We start from the raw sequence: 21,134 nt of genomic DNA on the forward strand, positions 1-21,134 counted from the left end.
CCTGTAAGTGTTGATGAAACTGCTTGTATCTGGGGGCGCCTATACTTTTGTGTCTTGTCTTAATTTAGGCTATAATTTTGAAGTACATTCAACCCGTGAGGCAGAAAGAAACCACGTGCAGAAACTCAACATTGCTATTTGGACAGTCTGCCTCTTCCATTTAGCACTCAGTGCATGTTAATTCTTTAATTCAACCTACTGAGAAAAGTTCATCAAGGAGACAATCGTTCCTGATTCAATCTTTCCAAAAGACCGGCCTCCCTGACTGGATGAATCATAAATGTTAGAGGCCATTACTTTTAGGAAAAATAATAAACTGGTTGGAAAAAATTTTCAAAGAGGTATTTTTCTTTGTGCGAACAATTCCCAATTTACAGTTAATAAAGTTGCAATTATCCATTTCTAACTCTTTAGTTCAATAACTAATTAATATGAAAGGAATGGATTATTTGAATAGAGTATTAGCCTCCTAAGCCCATTAGCTATATGAATTAAATGAGCAAAATTATCATCTTTTTCTTTCATTCAACTGAGGGGTTTTAACCTCTCAGTCAGAAATAAGGCTGGCTACAATATAATATCTGCCAAAACAAGACCAAGTGCATGAACTCACATAAGTTAATGTACATTCAATTCTACCTACTAACGCAAAGGTCTTATGCTATAACACCTTATATTTGCTAGTCTGAGGAGAGCGCAAAAACAGATGTGCGCCCACGACCTCCTCCTTTTTCGCTTGCAATGTTTTTTTCAAAGAGCTCGTTTGTCCCAGAAAGATTAGCCTCCACCCGGAACCTGTACTCCAGACAACTGTAGATCAGCTGTTCTCAACCTCTGGGTCTGCACATCGGATCTCCCGAATGTCGGGTATTTACATCATGATTTGTAACAGTAGCAAAGTTACAGTTATTAAACGGCAACGGGATCATTTTATGGTCGGGGGTCCCCACAGCATGAGGAATTGTATTAAAGGGTCGCCGCGATAGGAAGGTTGAGAACCTCTGCTCTAGCTTCATGGGACTTCCTTTTGGGGTTCAGATGAACTCAAGTTCTTGCAAAAGGCAGAATGAAGGTCACATGAGAAGAGCAAGGAGCAGGCTGGAGAGCCGTTTCCCATCAGGCACTTGGACTTCCGTGCTGGGATCTCACAGAGCACTTTGAATTCAAGAGAGGCCCAGACTTTATAGGCAATTACTGCTACCCTTGGTTGCCAAGAGGCTGAAGGTAAACTCTCTCGCTGAAGACGCCATGCACTTCAGACACAAAACAGGAAGGACCTGAGCTGGATTTGCCCTAAAAGCCTTTCTCTGAGAGTGCAGAGAGCGGAAGAAATAGTATTCCCTGGGCAGGAGCCCCCAGACTGATTGTCCAAAACCTAATGGTCAACTCTGAAATCATATACATACAAGTGACTTTATATACACTGAGCATACGTGTTGTGTGTGCGCATGCGTGCACAAGTGTGTGTGCGTGTGCGTGTGTGTGTGTGTGTGGGTGTATAAAATTAAAGAAACAAAGAAAAAGAAGTCATGAATGAGAAAGAACAAGAGTGGATTCATGGGAGGGGTTGAAGAAAGGAAAGAAAAGAATGTAATTATATTTTTATTTCAAACAAAAATGAAAGTATCACTGAAGAAAAACAAGAACGCTCCCTTGGGTCCACCTGAGCTACCTAGTCCCCAAAGTGTCTCCACTAATCATTCTCGGGCTCTTCGCGAGGCCGCTGCCTCTCATTTTGAATGACCCGCTGATATTTCTACCTCCTTAACCAACTCTTATCAACGTATGTATGCACTTTGTTTAATCACCTGCTTGTCTCGCTATGACCGCAATTCTTTGTTTCTTGTAAACATCCTTTCTTTTTGGCCTGGAAGGCCTACATAAGACTCCCTGTGATGGTCCCACCACTAGAATTCCTCCAGGAATATAAGAGAAAAGCTCAAACTAATTTTCAAATGTTAGAATCCATGCTACCCTATTAACTGCTTTGTATAATTTCGAGTTCTGTAGAAGCCAAGAACTCTCCTTTAGATTGTAATTATCTGGGAGAGATGGATGACGGGATGGATGGAAGATGGTGGATAGATAGAAAACTGACAGCTAAGGAAACAGAAACCTGTCTTCTCTTAAACCATATTTTAAATTAATTTAAATAGCAGATAAGTTTCTTTTACTCTATCAACTACGTTATTAAGAACAATTATTTATAGTTCTTTAAACACTTATGAATAAATATATCCAAGCCAAAAATAAGAAGCTGCCAGGATGGCTAAAATGAGCCTCAGGAGATCCGAGGAAAGAACTGACTTAGGCAGGCCAAGCACTCAAAGCGGCCCTCACACACCGTTTCTCTGCTTGTTGACACTTCCAACTGGACTGCCGGGGTGACCAAGACACACACAGAAGTGACGGCCACAGAAGAAATGCTCAAGGTCCTTCTTCCAAAGGCCCCGACCAGCTGGAAATGGTTGTTTGGAGGAGTACTGCTGCTATTCTTACGAATCCAATATTTATATAAAACTCAAAGGACTTGATGCGGCATTACTTTCACAAAGACATAATGTTGGCTTCCTTGTGAGCCACCTTTCCTTAGAACCCAAAGGTGAAAGCAAATTCCTTTCATGACTCAAAAGAATCAGGTAGACAAAAGTAAGTCCCTTTCACCTCATCAGAGCTAAGCAGCAGCAGAGGCAGGGGGACCGAGAGCTGATTAAAGGCATTGTCCTGGCCACCGACAGCACTGTGGCGAAGCAGGTCGGGAGACACTGATTCTCCATTCAGCTCGGAGGCACCGCTTTGTAAATGACACAATCATTTTGGGGTACGGGAGGTGCTTTAAATGTGGTAACATTATATCATTTCGGCTATAATGATCATAATTACTTATTTCTTTTAATCACAACCCACTTAACCGCTTTGGTACAGAGGACTAGTTCAAGGAGTTTCATTTTCATTCAACATCTAATCTTTGTGTTTCCTGAAAGCCTCCCGAGCTTTGTTTACTATCTGCTTTGCCGGCCTGGACGTTTGATCTTGCAAGGGTAGATTAGACAGGGTCAGATAAAATACTGATTACTAGAATAAACCAGACTCAAGGAAGCTAATGCTGGTTTTCGAAATTCCCCCCTTTCTCCCAGCTTCGCAATATTTTTCAAAACAGGCCCAAATAAACAAATACAATTAAGAAAACTAGCAATCAGAATGTTTTGAGCAATGATTAAGAAGAGGAAAGTGACGGGCATGATTTTCAGCCCTAACCAAAATACAGGGTTTGGTTAGGCCCATTCATTCTGGTGGTATTATTCTACGACATAAATAATTTTAAAATAGCCACCAGCATTTGTATGAACTTTGAGTGACCCTTCAATTCTTGAGACATACCAAAGGCTCTGAGATAAATCCCAGGAAAGAGAATTCGTTTTGATTCTCATAAAAGTATTTTGGATAGAGTCATTTGAACTTACTCATCAAGGATCCATTCAAAACTGACGTGAAGGCCTTCCTCACTGTGCCTAGGACTCTGTGAGTGCATGAGAGTGGAGTTGGTGGGCTAGAGAGATGTCTTGGCCATGAAAGACTAGGCTCACAACCAAACATATAAGAGAGAGAGATTGGCCGTGGTACTGCCGACACAACTGCACTTAGCTTCATATAAGTTATGGGATAAGTTCATATCTGGGGTTCTTGCAAAAATAATAAAGTCTAATTCTTTTACAAAAGAACTATGAGAGTGATATCCATGGAATAAATTCCCAACCCTTAAAAACAATTCCACAGCAGCATGGCTGTGTCTGGGTGGCTCCGGGTCATCTCTGCCCATTGCTCATAAAACACCTGAACGCTGAATGGCTTTTCTCCTCCCTTCTGGATAAAGGTACAATGTGTTCCTTACACAGCAGAGTTGAGTGCTCTGGAAAATCTAGCCCAGAAGCAGCTGACAGGGTGAGCTGCCGCCGAATGGCAAGTTCTACAAAGAGGTGCAGACCAACCTAACATGCCACCCACCCACCACCCCCTGCTCCTCAGGAGCCCAAAGTCCTGGGACAAGGTTCATGGTAGGACCTTGAAACCTGAGTATACAAACTTGTCTCTCCATCTCTCTTGAAGTTATGGTGATGTTAACTCAAGGATGTCTCAGCCGACCTTGATTGTCTTTCAGATGAAAGGAAAAAGGTAAACAGAGCAAGGCCGGCTGTGATCACTGGGGGAAATAAAGTCAACACACTAAGCCAAGCCAATTGAGGACTTTACAGAGAGTGAGTGTAAATAGTTTAGATGGAGTAACAACAAACCCAGAAACACACATTAGAATGTTTACTGCCGAATCTCGACAACTCCATTTGTGTATAGTGTTCACGTCTGTTTTTAATGATATCAAATTATCGATTGTTCATTTTTCTCATATTTATTTAAGCATCGACTATAGAATTTGCAATCTGATCTTTTTTTTTTAATCCTTCCAGTAGACTTTTATTTCTGCCAGGTTTGAGTCCTATTCTCCTTTGATCTTTAGAGTATATAATTATTCTACTGTTTATTTATTTCTATGAGGATAGAAAAAAAGAGTTGACCTAGGAGATCCCGATGTGGCAATTTGTAACAGAATCACATAGCTTATGTTTGGAAAGTCATGGTTTTGATTAAGAAGCAACCATTTAGTTCCCACTGTTTTATTAAAACAGACATTAGCAGATAATAGGAAACATATTTAACGACGTCGCCTGCATTTTGCTTAGGACATCAGTAAGTTAGCTGCAGACTTCTGTAGCTAAGGCATGGTGCATGCACACTGGAAACCAGGTGAGGATGGGAAGGGGACGGCAGGGAGGAATGAGCCTCTCTCTCAGACTTCCGCCTTCTCAGGAGGAAGCCGAAGGGCCCGGTCTGCTGGGGCTGCTACCGACTTCCAGACTAGAACATTGTTACTTCTGTTCATCTTGAAAAGGGAAGGTCCCAAGCAGATCTTTGAAACCAAACCATGAGCCTTCCGAGAGAAATGGGTTAAGAGAGGCACTCCCTGCCATATCTATCCTCAGCAAGAAGCCTTTATGGGTTGAGGAGAGCTGAGCCCAACACTGCATCCTGAGGGTAGGAAGTTAACAAAATGAATTCCCTGGTGTTTGTTTTCTGCGTACCTGTCATGTGCTCTCTGTTTTTCCCCCCACGCCCTGGGCTGATGAATCAACACACTTGAACTGTGTACGGCAGCTTGTATTTACTTCACACATACCGTAACCTTCCTTTCTTCCTCCCACTGACACGCACGCGGATCCACACACACACACACACACTTCCCCACAGTGATGGCTAGCGTCTTGAACAACATGTGTACACAGTGAGCCTCCCAGCCCCTTCAGATGTGGAGCCTTGATCTACTGGCCCTGGTCTGCTTTTATTGGCACTTCAAGATTTAACTGTGCATTTACTAACTTGAAAAAACCCAGAGTTTAAAGAACTGAATCACTGAAAGAGCAGACACCGTGAGTGTTCACACACACACATGCACGCCCGCACACGCACACACACATGCACACCCGCACACACACACACATGCACGCCCGCACACACACACACACATGCACGCCCGCACACACACACACATGCACGCCCGCACACACACACACATGCACGCCCGCACACACACACACACATGCACGCCCGCACACACACACACTTGCACGCCCGCACACACACACACATGTACGCCCGCACACACACACACACACACACACCACTGTGGTGGCAACTGGGAAATCACTAGACTGAAGAGTTCCCAGGCTTGCTGAAGCTGAAATCATAGTCTAGCATATAAAAGGACGCACTTGCTCTCTTCCTTTCCCGCCTAGCAGGTAAATGTGATCTAGCAAACGACCTTGAAGCTGAGTGATTCTTTTGATTTTTAGTCACAGTCGATGCGTTCAAGCACCTTAACAATCCGATTTCCAAAGAAGAACTCGGAGGCAGCAGTTGGAGGAAGGAAACCCTTCTGAACCACACAATGGCACCTCAGAATGAGGACTTATTCAGCTCTTCCTACGCAGAAGTGAGTATTTAGTGTTTGAAGACAAACACCCGAACCAGAATCTAAAGGGCTCAAAGAATTTGAGAATATGCTGAAGAGAAATTGATCTTAATTCAGTTTGCGGTACACTTAACCTCTGGATAGCTCGATAGTTTTGCTTTCCTCTAAATTGTGTGTTTACCGTGAAATGCGCTCCCTTTTTCTCCCTCTGAACTGCGCGGCTGCTGCAGCCGAGAGCTCCTTTGCCCAAGGGCAATCTTGTAAGCAAGCTCTCCGCCACTCTCTAGCCAGAAGTATTGCTTCGATGCTATCCTGTCTCCCCGGAGGAAGCCTGCCAATAATAAAGCTGAATTCATCCTTCACATCTACCCACCCACTGAGTCATCATGTGGCCCTCGAAGAGACGACCCCAAGACGGAGAACACCTACACTACAGTCTGACGGGCAATGTCACAGTCAGAGACCGGTGTGGCGCTCCGACAGCAACACCAGTGTCACCAAAAGTACCCCAAATGTCAAAGACCAGTCACGTTCACCTTCATTAGAAAGAACAAAAAGGTTTCTACATTAGCATGCCTGCAAAGGTCAGATAACATTAACATATTTAAAAGGCAAAATGGTCTAAATAGCGTATTTATTATGCAAAAGAGCTGTTTTCAAGGCTACATATAATTTCTTATATATTACGTCTAGTTTTACTACTATTATTACATCACAGCTATTTTAGCCATTTAGGATTGATTCTATATTAATATTGTCTTACTTAGGACTCACAGCTACTAAAGGATCTAGATACTTTCATTTCTAATTTTTAGATGAAGATGTTGAAACCTTGCTGAGATTAAGTGATTTGACCAAGTTCACAAAACTTAGTAAGTTAAAGGCCCAGATCTGAGTTCAAATATGCCAGACCACAGAAAACTTACCTTATTCCTCGGGGTTTGTCTCCAGTAAACAGACTGACACCCTATTTCTAATACAAGCTTGCCTGGTGCTTTGGCGGTCTTTCTGCTTGTTGACCAGGAATCAAATAATAAGTGTTATGTAACTTGGAATAAAGCTTCAAAATAAAATCTAAAGATTTTGGCCTTTATATGGATCATTGGTGAAAACCACGAAGTTGATAGATTACACTAAAACTTTTCCTTGTAGCCCAACGACCACCTTACTTTTAAGGGTTCACTTTTATGACAGAAATGTTGTGACTCTTACCTTCATAAATACTTATGGACGTCTGTATGCATACACACATACATGTGCATATATGACAAACAACAGCTACAATTAACATCCATGTCAAAAAACACTAACAACTTATCGCCCCGAGGATCTACAAATCGGCTTTAAGAACAAGAAACAGAGATTACCTTTAATCTTCTTATACTTTTTATACCATCTCCCAAACTCTTGGCACTTGGTTGCTGACACATTGGCATAGTACGTGCTATTTACAATGGATGAAATCATACTCTGAAAAGAAGGGGGAGACTGGTTAGTTTTCGTAGACATGAATAGCCCCTTTTTTAAAGACACGAAGGGACACATCACAGCCTACTGGTTTTCTTTGTCTCTTAAACGTAAAGCAACAACTCCCCTGCAGACTAAATCATTTAATAACAACCGGGATGGCCTGAGCTCACTGTCCCTCAAGTACACTCGCGCAATAGCAGTGATTTCTTAAAAAAAAAAAAAAAAAAAAAAAAAAGCCAAGCCTCCAGTGCCGTCAAAGATGGAGGAAGCAGGCCCTGCAGACTAAATGCAGAGGGAGGGACTTGCTGAGGCTGCTGAGGCTGCTGAGCCAGAGCACAAGGTGACATCGGCTGCTCCGGCACCCTCAATCCAGATAATGCTTTTCAGATGTCTCTGTTCCTCTTCCAACTGCAGCAAGCTCACATAGCCAAGAATCTGAGAACATCCGTGCTACGCACTGCAGAACAACGTTTAGGGAAATAAGTTAAATTAATATAATTTATAGAAACGTGTGATTATCACTTGTGTGAAAATTCACCCAATGGAAAACTCGACAGTGCTATTTTCGAGCAGGGGGAAAACCGAACCTAACACTCTGGCTGTGTTTCAACCAAAAACGAGGCGAAGCTACAGCCTTCTGAGCGCCCACATTCGTGAGGGTTCCTGCTCTTCCTCCCCTCTCCCCTCAGAGTTGTTGGTCCCTGGGGTTGGAGGGAGCACGGCCTGATGCAGCACTGGGATGTTTCCATTTTAATTGCACATCTTGACTCGAATGTCCTACAGAGAGAGACACCTCTTGGCGGTACGGTATGTCCGGGCCAACTCCTACCTGAACCGTATGTCCATTTTATATCGATTTGATTTCTCGAAATGCTGTGGGTCCGCAAATGAACATGAACACTCAAACGACCGGACCGACCCGCGTGAGGTTTGAGATCATGCCTTTAAGTCTCTCTCATCTGTTCCCCAAAAACGTCATCCCCAGATGAGGAAGAGTTCGGGCCAGCTTAGAACCTCTACTGACATTTCCGTTAAGTGGGGGACATACAGAGGGTGACAATGGTCTTAGCGGGAGGTTCAACTCCAGCGGACAGGACAGACCCTGCGTTTAAAACGTCAGAATCGCTTCCCTGAGGCAGCTGTGGAGGAGGGGGGTCTCTAATCCAACCCCCAGAAACCTCTTTGGCCTCTTCTCCACCGCAGGCGGCTAGCCTCCCCAAGGTGATCACGAAGGGAAGGTGGTGGAGGAAGTGGGGAGCTCCGCACTGAGTCGGACCACAGCACCGAGGACGCAAAAGCCCACCAGCACTAGTGTCTCCTAAGACTTGGAAGGCCTGGCATGCTCCCTCGAGACTCTGCCTCAGCCAGGCCTGCTTTGTATAGCCAGATAGAGCTGTGCAGTACTGGCTGCGCTGGCTCCCTCTCTGGACTGAGATCCATTTGCTCTTCCTAGACAGTGGAACCTTGAGGAGAGTCGCTAGCTGCTATCTCTGCCCCTCCCCCCTTTTCCGTCTTCGTGTCTCACGTAGTTCTGATGTGGGATAGCTGAGTCATCCCACTCTAACACACGAAGGGACCGGGATGAAACTCTGAAATGCCAAACTGAAATGTCACAATAATAGAACGTCTAACGTGAAAGCTACCTAATAAAAGCTGCCTGCCACTGCCACCCTGGGTGTGAACTCCTGAATATGCTTACAGTCTCTTTCTCTTGTCATGAATGTTGTCTTCTGGGAAGGCACAGGACAGACAGCCACAGGAGGAGACAGAGTGGGACTGTCTCTCACAAGCTAGTCTAGGAGGAGGCCAAGGCCTTCCTAGAGCTGACCTTTAACTCTTCCTAGCCCAGAAGGGGAGGCTGCAGCCCAGATCACTCTGAACCCAGACATTCCCTAGCTCCCTAGCTTTCTAGCCTTCCTCTGGACCCTGCTCCAGCTACTCCACTGTGAGCCTCTATGGGGAGGCAGGGAAGAGGTCTCCCGGCCTGTCTTTACCACCGGGAACCAAAACTCTTGCAACTTCACAGAGCAGGAGGCTGGGCACCTAACTCAGTCACGCTCTCTTCCCTAGATGATGCTGAATGCATATCCCTGCTGCTACCAAACATAGAATAGATTTCAATCCTGAACTGAGCAAAGGAATTGCGTAGCAAAAAACAGACCCTCCCTGGCGAATAGAACTTTGAAATAGCAGAGTAACTTCACTGAGTTTGTGGTACGGTTACTACTATGAACTCTCTGCCTAGGGTACACTCAGTAGTTCTACAGGTAAGCTGTTACACACGTGCGACCTTAAAAACACGGGTGGGTACACATCCTGTGGCATTATTCCACTTCCCACATGAACATCTTCTAAACCAACATGAGACAATCGTATTCTCGTGGTTTGAGTCTGAATCATGGGGTCCTGATGAAAAGCCGGGGCAGGTAATGCAAGATCATCCCTACGGCTGGCGGTACCGCCAGTATTCCAGGAATCCCGAGCTCAGCTAGTGATGCACGAAGCAATGGCATCTTAAACCAGGTGAGACAGGTGAAGGTAGAATGGGACGGATATCGATTAAACTCTTCTCCACCTTCCCCCGACTGTACATCTCTCCTTACTGCCCTCCGGGCTGTGTGTGGTCTCACAGTTCTTCTCTTCTGCTTTCTACTCCATTCAGAACGACCCACACAGCTGGAGTCTCCGGACCCCCGTATCTTTTTGGCAAATGGGGAAGAGCTCCGTCAACCTCTTCAACCCGGGATGCAAGTTCACACTGGAATAACTATGTTACTCCAAAGCAGCGTGGGTGAAAATAACCCAGGAGATGTGAGCATCGATATTTCTAACGCTGAAAGTGAACTGTCTTCTTGGGGGCTGGGAGTAGAATGGCTGTGTTTTTACTGCGCGTGCCTGACTTGTCTCGGTAGTGGGTGATGAGCGAGGTGAGATGATAATGGTGCCTTCATAATAGATGCCGGAAGCAGCCCCCATGCCCATTCTACAACTACATAGCCTAAGGCTGTGTACGCAGCCTATGGTTTATAAGTTACATAAACAGCGGTTGTAGGTACACCTGTTTTATGAATAGCACTGTGTGTTTCATAAATCAGAAGGCTGAAAACATCTTTCCAGCTGAGAAACACTTGAAAATTTTCATAATTCTTTATGATGGATGTGAATTTTTAAAGATTCATGTGTGCTATTTTGTAGTCCAATTTAGCCTTACACATGGTTTGCTACCTGTACTTGTAAGTAATTTTTTTAATGAGAGAAAGAGATGCATGCTAAGAACATTGGGATTACAGGTGTGTGTTATCATACCTGATTTTACATGGGTTTGTGGGGAAAGGACTCCACACTTGTATGGCAAGTACTTTTATACACTGAAATATTTTCCCAGCACTGAATCTTTTCCACAAAACAAGTTACTATTTGCTGGGCATGGCAGCACACACTTTTAATCCTAGTGGAGTTCTAGGCCAGCCTGGTCTGCCAAGCCAGTTCCAGGAGAACCAGGGATACACAGTGAGACCTTGTCTCAAAAAAATTAAAAATAAACAAATAAGGTATTTGGAGAATCGAAATATATTGGAATTGTTAAGCTCCTCCCAAACCAACTAGCTGATTTGAAATCACTCTAATCCAAGTGCGAGAGGACTGGACGTAGTCAACGCAATGATGTGCTGGGGAAGGATGCTTAACTCCGCGGGAGACAGCACAGAGAGCAGTGGTCCGGGAAGACAATAGCAGAGCAGAAAACATTGACCTGCCAGAGACACACTTCTGTAACTAAACCTGCCATTCCTGTGTGTTTGCAGCCACACTGGGGCAGATAAACCTACTATACTGCCAGTCCTATAAAAATACAGCACAAACGCCTCTATATTAATGGACAGTGTTCAGCAATGATCACAAACAAGTCTGGTACTGGTTTATGCAAATGCTATATACTGTTCTCCTCTTCCTGTTTTAGAGTGTGCTCTCTTGATCCAGAAATTGGCCGAAAGCTGTAGCCCACGCTACAACTGCAGGGCCTTTACGCCCATCTCACGTCCTGCATCCCTCGATTGCATCCGAAGGCCACACTGAGTGGCTGACCTCCCCGTCTCGGTTTTTGGGAGCACCCTCTGTCCACATGACAATGAAATCATCAGAAGGCTCGTTTCTCAAGATGAATCTCCATCATTAAGGGACACATGGCCAACTATACTTATTTTAGCTAGATTGCCATGGCTAAAAATAAGTTTGCTTCTAGGTACCTGGGATAAATTTTCAACATGCCTTTTTTTTTTTTTTTTTTTTTTTTTTTTTTTTTTTTTTTTTTTTTTTTTAGCTAGCCCAGGCGACAGATGTCACGTCTGATTATAAGTATGGATTAATTTCCAAAGTGAGGGCTTAGAGACTCAAAATGAGAACGCTCATTGGCCAGAGTTAGGGGGTCCTGAGAAGTGCCACAAAAAACTCCCTGCGTGATCTCCTGCTTACACTCCCGGCACCCCCCAGCCCCTGCTCCCCACACTCTTTTCCTTTACTTAAATTTTTAAATTGCATTTGTATTTCTTTACTCAGCGTGTGTGGAGGTGTGTGCATCAGTGAGCACACGGAGGTGAGAGGACCACTTCCGGGGTCCCGTTCTTCCCTCCAGTCATGTGGGCCTTCTGGCTTGGCGGTAGGCACCTTTACCTTCTGGATCATCTCACTGGTCCTCATGGTCTCAAGCATTAGTGGAGGCTGGTGTGGTAGGACCCATGTGGAATCCCAGCACAGAAAATGGGGATATTGAGAAGTTGAAGGCCGCTCTCCTTCACATAGCACATTTGAGGATAGCCTGAGCTACCTGAATTTTGTGTATGGGGTTGAGGGGGATGGGTATAGTGGTACATACCCGCAGTCCCAGCAGCATTAGAACGCAGAGGCAGGAGGACTCTATAAGTTCAAGGCTAGCCTGATCTATCTATAACAAATTCCACACCAGTTGAGGCAAGGCTATGAAGTGAGACCTTGTCTCTAAAACATAATGGACAGATAAGTGGTGACTACTAGTCCCTCGTGGGTGAGTCAAGGAAGTCAGAACTCCAGAAAGGGAAGAGACCTAAAGGCATTCTAAGCGTTCATAGAGGTGGACATGTGACACCCCCTCTCTAATCCCAGGACTCCAGAGGGAAGTCAGGATTATCACCACATATCCTGGGGCAGCCTTGGCTACAGAGAGACTGTGTCTCAAAACAGAAGCAAACCAACAATGGGGAAACAAGAAGAGAAACATCTGTTCTCAGGTCACTCAGGACATATTCGGAAAGACAGGGTCCTCAGTGCCCGCCTTTCTCCCAGACTGAAAGATGAAATGGTCAGGCGGCCTCCACCCCGCTCCTGCTGGCAGGGTGGGGTTGACTTGTGGGAATGGCAATGTGATCCTTAGGGTTGCTGAGGCGGAGATACATAATGTATCTGCTCAGAGAGAACATCTAAAGCCCAGTGGATGACAGCCGTTCTCCTAGTAATTTGCTCCGTGGGAAGAGGACGGTGTCCCCTGCTGCCCTAGGTTCTCTGCAAGGGCACGAGGCAGACAGTGAGTGACCTGCCTCCTCTTTGTTCTCTCTTCACCTTGAAGGTGTGCTGTGGCGTTCTAGGAAGCACACTAAACCCAAGATTATAATGGAACTTCAAGCATACTAAAGGGAAAGGATGATTTGGGAGGCATTCTCTTGTCCTGTAAAATCCGTCCAGCGTCACTGAGTGGCCTTCTACCATCTTCCCCAGCTCCACTGTGTCAGGGTGGAGACTACACAAATCCATAGACAGAAAGGAGAAGTTACCAGTGCCCAGTGAGAAGGAAGAATGGGGAATTATTGCTCAGAGGTTACAGACCCTGTCTGGAGTGACAAATGCTGTAGAGACGGGGGTGACGGCCACACAGCATTGAGAATGGGCCCAATACTGTTCCCCTGCAGATTTAAAAGAGTTGAGAGACTAACTAACCTTCTTTCAGATATTTTAACACATGCACGTACACAACCAAAATTCCATCAAGACACTGTGGACCAGCGGGAGGTGTGTGGCTTTAAAGATGATGTGTCTTCCCTTCCGACTTTCAGGTAACAAGGCTGTCTATACCACCAGCCCTCTTGGTCGTCATAAGACCCATGATGAGCGAAAAGTGGGCAGCTCTGCTAATTTAAATGAACCAAACTCTCAAGACCCAAGGTTTTGTAGTCAAAAACTAAGAGTAAGTAAGACAGCGGAAGTTGTGTGTGTAACACATTCGGACTGCTTTGTAGGGACAGTCTATCTGACTGGCTAGATTCGGTGACTCATGGAGACATCGGGGGACGAGGAAGAGGCTATCCCAATTTAAGCCTGCTTAGAAAGGTGAAATAAAACTTAAATACCCAGACACACAACAACAACCTGTATTTCCCCAGCAGCCTCGCCAGACAGACTAGCTAAATCATGACTTCCTTTAAATACACAGGCTGCAACCCTTGCCTTTTTATGGATTTCTCCACTCCTCTTTTCTGTCTTCAGGGTTTCTTTTGTAAATTATAGGCCACTGGGATGTTCAAGAAAACATATGCTAGCCACCGGAGCCTTTATATAATGTGCAAGTTCCAGCAGGAAAATTAAATATGGCTTAGCTTTGGTTCCTTGGAGCACTTCATCTCCTTACTTTCATGGTTTCTTTTAGTGTATGATCACAAAAAGGGGGTAAGGGGCTTGTCCTTGTTTCAAGTGACACGTTTTTGTGTGGTAACTAAAAACAAAAACAAAAACAAAACCCCCCCTCTACAAATGTCTATACCATAATGATCAACCTCTAACTAACAAACAGGGCAGAGGATTTTCCAGTTACACCAAGACGTAAAGGTTGAGCATAGCGACCCATCTGGCAGAGGAAGTAAAGAGACCGCCGGGAACACTGACTTTGAAACTGAGGTCTGGTACGAGGTCTCAGCCCGTCACTTAACGGGTAGAAGAGGTTTCCACATGAAACTTAAGCGACTCCCCGTGTCATGATGTCCGAGCTACACCGTGGGAAAGTTGATGCTTATGCGTGGCAAGTGTTCCCATACACTCTCACTGACTTAAAGCCATGGAGAAGCTATCTCCGAGATGATGGCTTTTACCCTGAAACCGCAAGCACCCCCCTCTCCACTGGCCCCAGCAGCCAAGCACCCCCCTCTCCACTGGCCCCAGCAGCCAGCAGCCTTGTGTGACTGCAGAGACAGCGCGTAGAAGATGCCCCCGGAGGAGACACTGACCTGGGAGAGAGGGCATTCTTTGGCTAGTGTGCTCTGGTTCATCTCTTTGAGCAGTTCCTTTAAGGCATTGCGGACTGTGGCATGGTTCCATTGCTCCGCAGGCAAGTCTTCCAGCTTCGAACAACTGCGAAACAGAGCGAGAGTTAGCAGCAGGCGACGCTCCGCCGTGGTCCTGGCTGTGGGGGGCACACGGGTCCCATACCAGTGCCACAGTAGGACATTCAGGAGGCTTCCAAGAGAAGGAAGGGGAGCAGGCGTCCCTCCTGCGGTCTTCCTTCTGCAGACTTCAGTAGACCCCAGCAGGGGACCCCCCCCATTCTAACATCCCATGAGATCTGCCACTGTGCTGTTTCTAAACACCTGCTCTTTCGAAGCCCTGGTGAAATGACATAGGGATGGCTTTCCCAGCACAGACTCATTACGGGGCTTCCTAAGGTTAAATGTCAGCACACTCCCATCAACGCCAAAGCACAAAGGCTCGCCTTTCCCAGAAAAATTCAGAGCGGCTACTTTCCCAGTCAAAATAATAATAATAATAATAATAATACACTTTTGGAAAAGACTCTATAGACTTGCTAGAAAAGAATAGAGGTGATGGGTCTCTACTAAAGCAGAAATGCACTTTTAAAAATCTTACACGGAAAGACCCCATTGCTCAGGGCACAACTTGCAGGCACTTTGGAGGGAAAGGGTACGGAGAACCTCTAGATGCTGGGAGGTGCATAGCGTTCTGGATCCCGCTACACATCATGGTCTGCCTTTCATTGTGTGGCCACCCCAGAGGGAAAGAAAGAGACCTCTAAGACCGTGGAAGAAGAAAACTCTCAGCCAGCAGAGAAATTGATTGGATGCGTCAACGCTCACTCCGCCATTGGCTTCTGAGAAAGCCCAGAGAAGCCACGAGAAGAGGGGCCTGTGCAGAACCCTCTTTCCCCTGCCCTAAAGACTTTTAATGATTTATCAAGCAGGCCCTGGGTGACCAATTCACTGCCTCTGACGACAGCATAAACCAACTGGAATGTGGACTATAAAGATGCCCAGGGTGGCACCCCCTGCTCATCCACCCCCCCATTCACCCGCTGTCTGGAAATGAAGGGAGGCAAGCTGATCTCCACAGTGAATCTGAGATCCACACAGGGGCTCTGTGAGGAAGCGGACAGACACTCTGACATACACACCTTTGTAATTGGATCTTCAACGTCACGACGTGATAGACGTCTTGAAGCATGTCGGCCACGGTGGCGTCGGGGGCGTCTGTCACATAGCTGAGCGGGAGGGGGTTCCACCTCCCCAGCTTGATTATTCCTGCACAGGGAAGAGAAACACAATAAACATATATCTGTTATTTATTAAACCCTTCCATAGCGTGTTCAATGTCAAGAAGGTCGTCCAACGGTCAACACTGGACACCCACTCTGAAAGTTTAAGGGCCAGAGCAATGGGGCATTCTTTTCTGGCTGCCAACTGAGTTAGTGAACTATGAGGGGGGAGATACGGCATGGGAAGGATGAGGTTTAGCCAAAGACAATTGATTCTTCTATGTTTTTCTGTGCCTTGAATTACTTAGAAAACCATACGGATATTTCCTTTCTCCAAAGTCTTGTTTCACACTCTAACTGAAGAGTGATGCTAAGCTAAATATACAGATATACAGGATGGCTGATTTCATAGACAAAAAAAAAAGAAATTAAAAAAAAAAGCAGGCTTCACCTAAATATAAGACTTGGTTTTGAATTGAACAAGAAAACTGCTGTGTAGGCTCCACACTCCGTCACACTCTGAGTGTGATGTGACTCCCAGGGGCACACAGCACCAGCAGCCCCCGGAGGAGTGCTCACCTTGCCTTCTGGTCCAAGTGTTGCAGCTCAGAATAGCAAAGATGCCTTCAGCTGCCTCTTGGTTTTTATGCCTGGGTTCTTTTGAGAATGACAATGACACCTTTCCCCTGTGGGCTTCCTGCTGTCTGTGGTTAGCCTGGGTGAAAGACAGGACAAAGCTCCTGGGCTAGCTTGTGCCACAAAGAGAGGTGACCCCAATTGCCAGAAGATTCATGGGTGTCGGGACAGCATGAGGAAATGCTGCTGGCTTATTCACCAGATGGGCCCCTCTGGTCTGGAGCACGCGCGCGGGGCACCGAGAAACTTGATGAGGAAAAATAGAGACACTCATTTCACAAATGACACCAGGCAACAAAATTTTTATTTCCATGCTATGAAAACACTGATGGTCCCCACGGGATGTCAGAAATTGTCACATATAAAAATGTTATGTTTTAGAGATAGAAGAAAAACAGCATTTTTATCTTTCCTTTCGACGACACAGGTGAGTCTAACTACATTGTTCTTTTAAAATATATACATAAAATATATATGTATATATTTTATCATTGAAGAGAGAACACCTGCACCCCCAAATGTACTGTTAAAAGATTCCCAAAATGACTCTGGAGCTGAGAGGCAAAACTCTAAGGGTTGGAAATGACCTTTCTGGTGAGGGCCACGTCCTGTCCAAGACAGAAAGAAATGAACGTGCAATGCCTGACATAATGCTTGAAAACAGGGAAGAAGCAGAACAAAAATATTAAAATGATACACTGTTTCAGTATTAAGACTTAACAATCTGCTCTTGAATATGCTACAGTATAAATAGTGCCTGGACGCGGCCCCAGCTAGGCAGCGCGACTCTCATTCATGGTGCCGTATGTCTCCAGTTCTGGCTCCTAGAGTCATCCTTCCCCTGCCAAGAAAAGCTGTTTTTCATGGGGGATAGCTTCCCTAACGTTTCCTCCCATGACAATGAAAAGTGCACAGCACGCAGCACAGAGGAGATGCGAAATGAGCATCCTTGGCCTGCTGGACAGCCACCCGGGAGAGGGCAGATCTCCCGCCATCCTCCTTTGCTGGCGGACACTGCGTTACATGTCCAACCGCTACCTTTCTAAGAAAATCGTTATGACGATCACCCACAGGTTAAACATAAAGTGATCATACCCTAAAGGCACATTGTTTTAATTACAGGAGAACAGAGGAGAAAACTGATGTCGGTTGTGGTCTGTGATTGACACAGAGAAGGATCTGCCAGTCATTTTGGTTACTGTGACTGGGAAGGTCTCCTGAAGAAAACAAACCCTGCAAACTTCCCAGCACGGTTCTCCGGGACATGTATCCTGCATGCATCCTGCCGTGTATGTGACAGCGGTTCATTCCTTTTTATTTTTAAGGAGAATTCCACAGTGCAGCCAGACACAACCAAATATAGCTGCATGACTTCATTTATATCAAACCCAAGAGAAGCACAACTAATCTACAGGAACAGAAGAGAGACTGAGCCGAGCAGGCAGCAGAATTCCCTGTGAAGGGTTTGCTTGTCTGGGCTAGTGGCTGCATGAGTCTCGATTTGTCAAAATGCATCAAACCACCCTCTTCATATGAATATTTTTATTGTATGTAAATGATGCTTGCCGGGCATGGTAGCAAATGCCTATAATCGCAGTAAGTTCAAAGTCACCCTAGGCTATCCAGTGATTTCGAGGCTAGCCTGCGCTATATAGAAAGACTTTGTCACAGCAAAGCCCCCCATCCCCCATCTCAGTCAGGAAAATGCCTGCTGTGTAAGCCTGGGAACCGAGTTCAGATCCTCAGCACTCACACAAAGGCTGCGCATGGTGGTGTGTACCTGCAACCTAGCACGAGGTCACATGACAGGCCAATGCCTGAAACTGCTGGCTGGCCAGCCTAGTTGGTCAGTGAGACTCACTGCAGACTCAGTGAGGGACCCTGCCTCAGAGAATAAGGTGAGCGATGAAGGAAGACACTCAATGTCTAACTGTGGTCGACAAGTGCACTCGCACATGTGAGCAGATGCGCACAAGCTCCCTCACACATATGCATACACGCACACGCCGAACACACATGTGCAAGACACGCATATACGCATACAAACACACACACACACACACGTACAAAACCTGGATATGGAAGCACACACCTATAACCCCCAAAGAGATGGAGAAATATCAAGAGTCCAAAGCTGGCTGGGCTTCATAGTGAGACTCTGTTTCAAAAACACCAAAACACACAAAAGGTTCTCCAGTATGTAAAAAATAAATCATATTCAACTTCCCTTGGGGGGGTGTGTGCAGGAAGAAATAGACTGAAGACAGATCTCTCCACGGAGGTGAACTCCCTCCCCACCTTGATGAGCCAGCAGGAGACTTGTCTGGGCTGGAACCAGACACACAGGTGCTTCACACCAATGGATACCACCACAGAGAGCATCTGTTCCAAACTGGTTTCTACAGCTTCAAGGGAACCGAGGGTATGCGCTGTTCTCTCGGGCAAGGGAGGCAGGGCACCATTTTCCTTCTCTACACATCTAGGGGCCACAGTATCTCCTCAGCTGTCTCCCTGGGGCAGACAAGCTAGAGCGGCTATCTCGTCAGTGGGCCTTCCCTCCAGCGAGGGTGAGTTACTGCACTAATTCACTCTTTGGGATGGTCTCCTTCCCTGATTTAAAAAAAAAATGACAAAAATATTACTTAGAATAGTAGTCAAATGTTAATTGAGGAAATCAAACTGAGAAGCAGCACACCAAGCAACTGTGAAGGAGAGCGGGCTTCCAGGGAGATTGCTCCTGATCGGCCCTGGCTTCCACCGGCTTCTAATCATGTGACTCTAGCAATTACTTCATCTCTCCACGCCTCAAGCTGCCCATCTGTAAAATGGGATGAAAAAGTACTTCCCGTAAAGTGCAAGCAAAGCCCTTAGGACAGAGTTTCCTAAGGAAAGGCTGGAGAGAAGCATGCACACTTCGGATGGCTCTGAACACCTGCCTCAGTTCCTCCAGCACAGGCTGGCGATTAGCGGCAAGTTGAGAGTCCATCTGTACAGACTGAGATTTGGGGCCAGTTGTTTGGTTTCTCCACATGCCAGCTTTCTTGTCTACAAAATGGGGATGATGACCACACCCACCTTCCGCGCTGCTGCAAGGCTTTCAACACACAGGAATTACCACATCATAACAAATGCTCAAGGTGGGGGGATATCTTTGCACATTTCTGAGTGAGGACATAAGAGGTAAGAGCACCTAAGCAAAGCGACAGGAGATGAATGTCTCCTGGAGGAGGCTGGGTGAGAAGAGAAAACCAGTCCACGGGAGTAAACAATTTCTGCACCAGGTGTGATTGACTACAACCAGCAATGTCATTCTGGCCTTTGGGGTAGGGTCACCAAATCCTGCAAGGGAGACAAGAAAATTGTCCTAGGCCCCCTAGAGACAGTTCCTGATTCGGAGTATTAGGGAAATCTCAATAACCCGAACAGAATCACCGGGTTGCAGATGTTGCCTGTAACACTTCAGTTGACGATTCCTAACTCCAGAGTGTGAACGGAGAAAAATGCTGGGGTCTGGTTATTCTGACAGACAGGCGGACATGTGCACATGTCCAGTCAGGCACCCGGTGGATCTTCAGTACCTGGAGACCCCTTTTCCTGTTCTGAACAGGCATTACACTCTAACTCTACCTAGAGCACTGATTTTCTGTAGCTGCTTCTAGAATCTTGTACGTTCTTCAGCCTCCACTCTAGGACCAGGACAAAGCAGTCATCTAACGGGGTCTTTGCTCAACACAGCTGCATGAGAGAACCCATGCTTGGCTTGTGGGTTTCATCACGTACCAAGTCTTTTTATTTGTTTTGTTTTTGTCTGTTTCTTTGTCCATTTTTGAGCCAGGGTCTGACTACGATATATTCCCGGTTTGCCCAAACTCATGATCCTCCCGCCTCTGCCTCCTGAGTACAAGGATTATAGATGTGAGCCTACCGCACCCAACATCATCAGGTGCTTTCTAGAACCATTTGTTCATCTTCAGAGAGTCATTGTTAAAAGTGGCTTCAAAAATTAGTGGGGACCAGCCGGGACTAGGAACCAGGCTTCATCAGACTGCTAGACACTTCCTACTCAGCCCTGCTGCTCTGAGCATGAGGCCCTGTGCCATTCCCGAGGCCACGACAAGTCCCTTGGGCAGGGCTATGTCCATTCGCTATCATATGTCAATGAGGGCACTAAAGTTTATTCTGAAAGCCAGTAATTAATGAAACCAATGTGCAGACAGAAGACAGAAGAGTCGGTTACACCTGGGAGGTCCCTGCAAGGGGCCACAGCAGACACCAACAGTGTCCCCCAAGTCACCCCACTATTTCCAAGAAATGCAACATCTGCGAACATCCCCGTGTCCAAGACTACTGCAGATGCAGCGCCAAGGTCTCTGAAGCACAAATTAGGGGCCTTTCTTTTGGAGCTGAAATTCATACGGATGCTAACACGATGGAGTCGGGCACAATATAAATGAAACTGTTTGCATCCAGACAAATCTGTTCATTCTGAAATACAGAATGCCA

The 21,134-nt window shown here is 45.9% G+C and overlaps 1 protein-coding gene across 5 annotated transcripts in view; it reads right to left on the reverse strand.

Annotated features, from left to right (window-relative positions):
* Positions 1-21,134, reverse strand: part of Satb2 (SATB homeobox 2) — a 171,280-nt gene that overhangs the window by 81,589 nt on the left and 68,557 nt on the right. For all 5 annotated transcript variants that reach the window (XM_085684235.2, XM_085684232.2, XM_087902398.1 and 2 more), the window contains 3 exons: positions 15,915-16,041; positions 14,737-14,860; positions 7,390-7,492 (listed from right to left, as the gene is read on the reverse strand). In XM_085684235.2, coding sequence (XP_085540361.1) covers positions 7,390-7,492; positions 14,737-14,860; positions 15,915-16,041 — 354 coding nt within the window. The remainder of the gene's footprint in view (positions 1-7,389; positions 7,493-14,736; positions 14,861-15,914; positions 16,042-21,134) is intronic.

The sequence above is a fragment of the Myodes glareolus genome, chromosome 27 (genome assembly GCF_982192425.1).
Source record: "Myodes glareolus chromosome 27, mMyoGla1.1, whole genome shotgun sequence".
NCBI classification, from domain to species: domain Eukaryota; kingdom Metazoa; phylum Chordata; class Mammalia; order Rodentia; family Cricetidae; genus Myodes; species Myodes glareolus.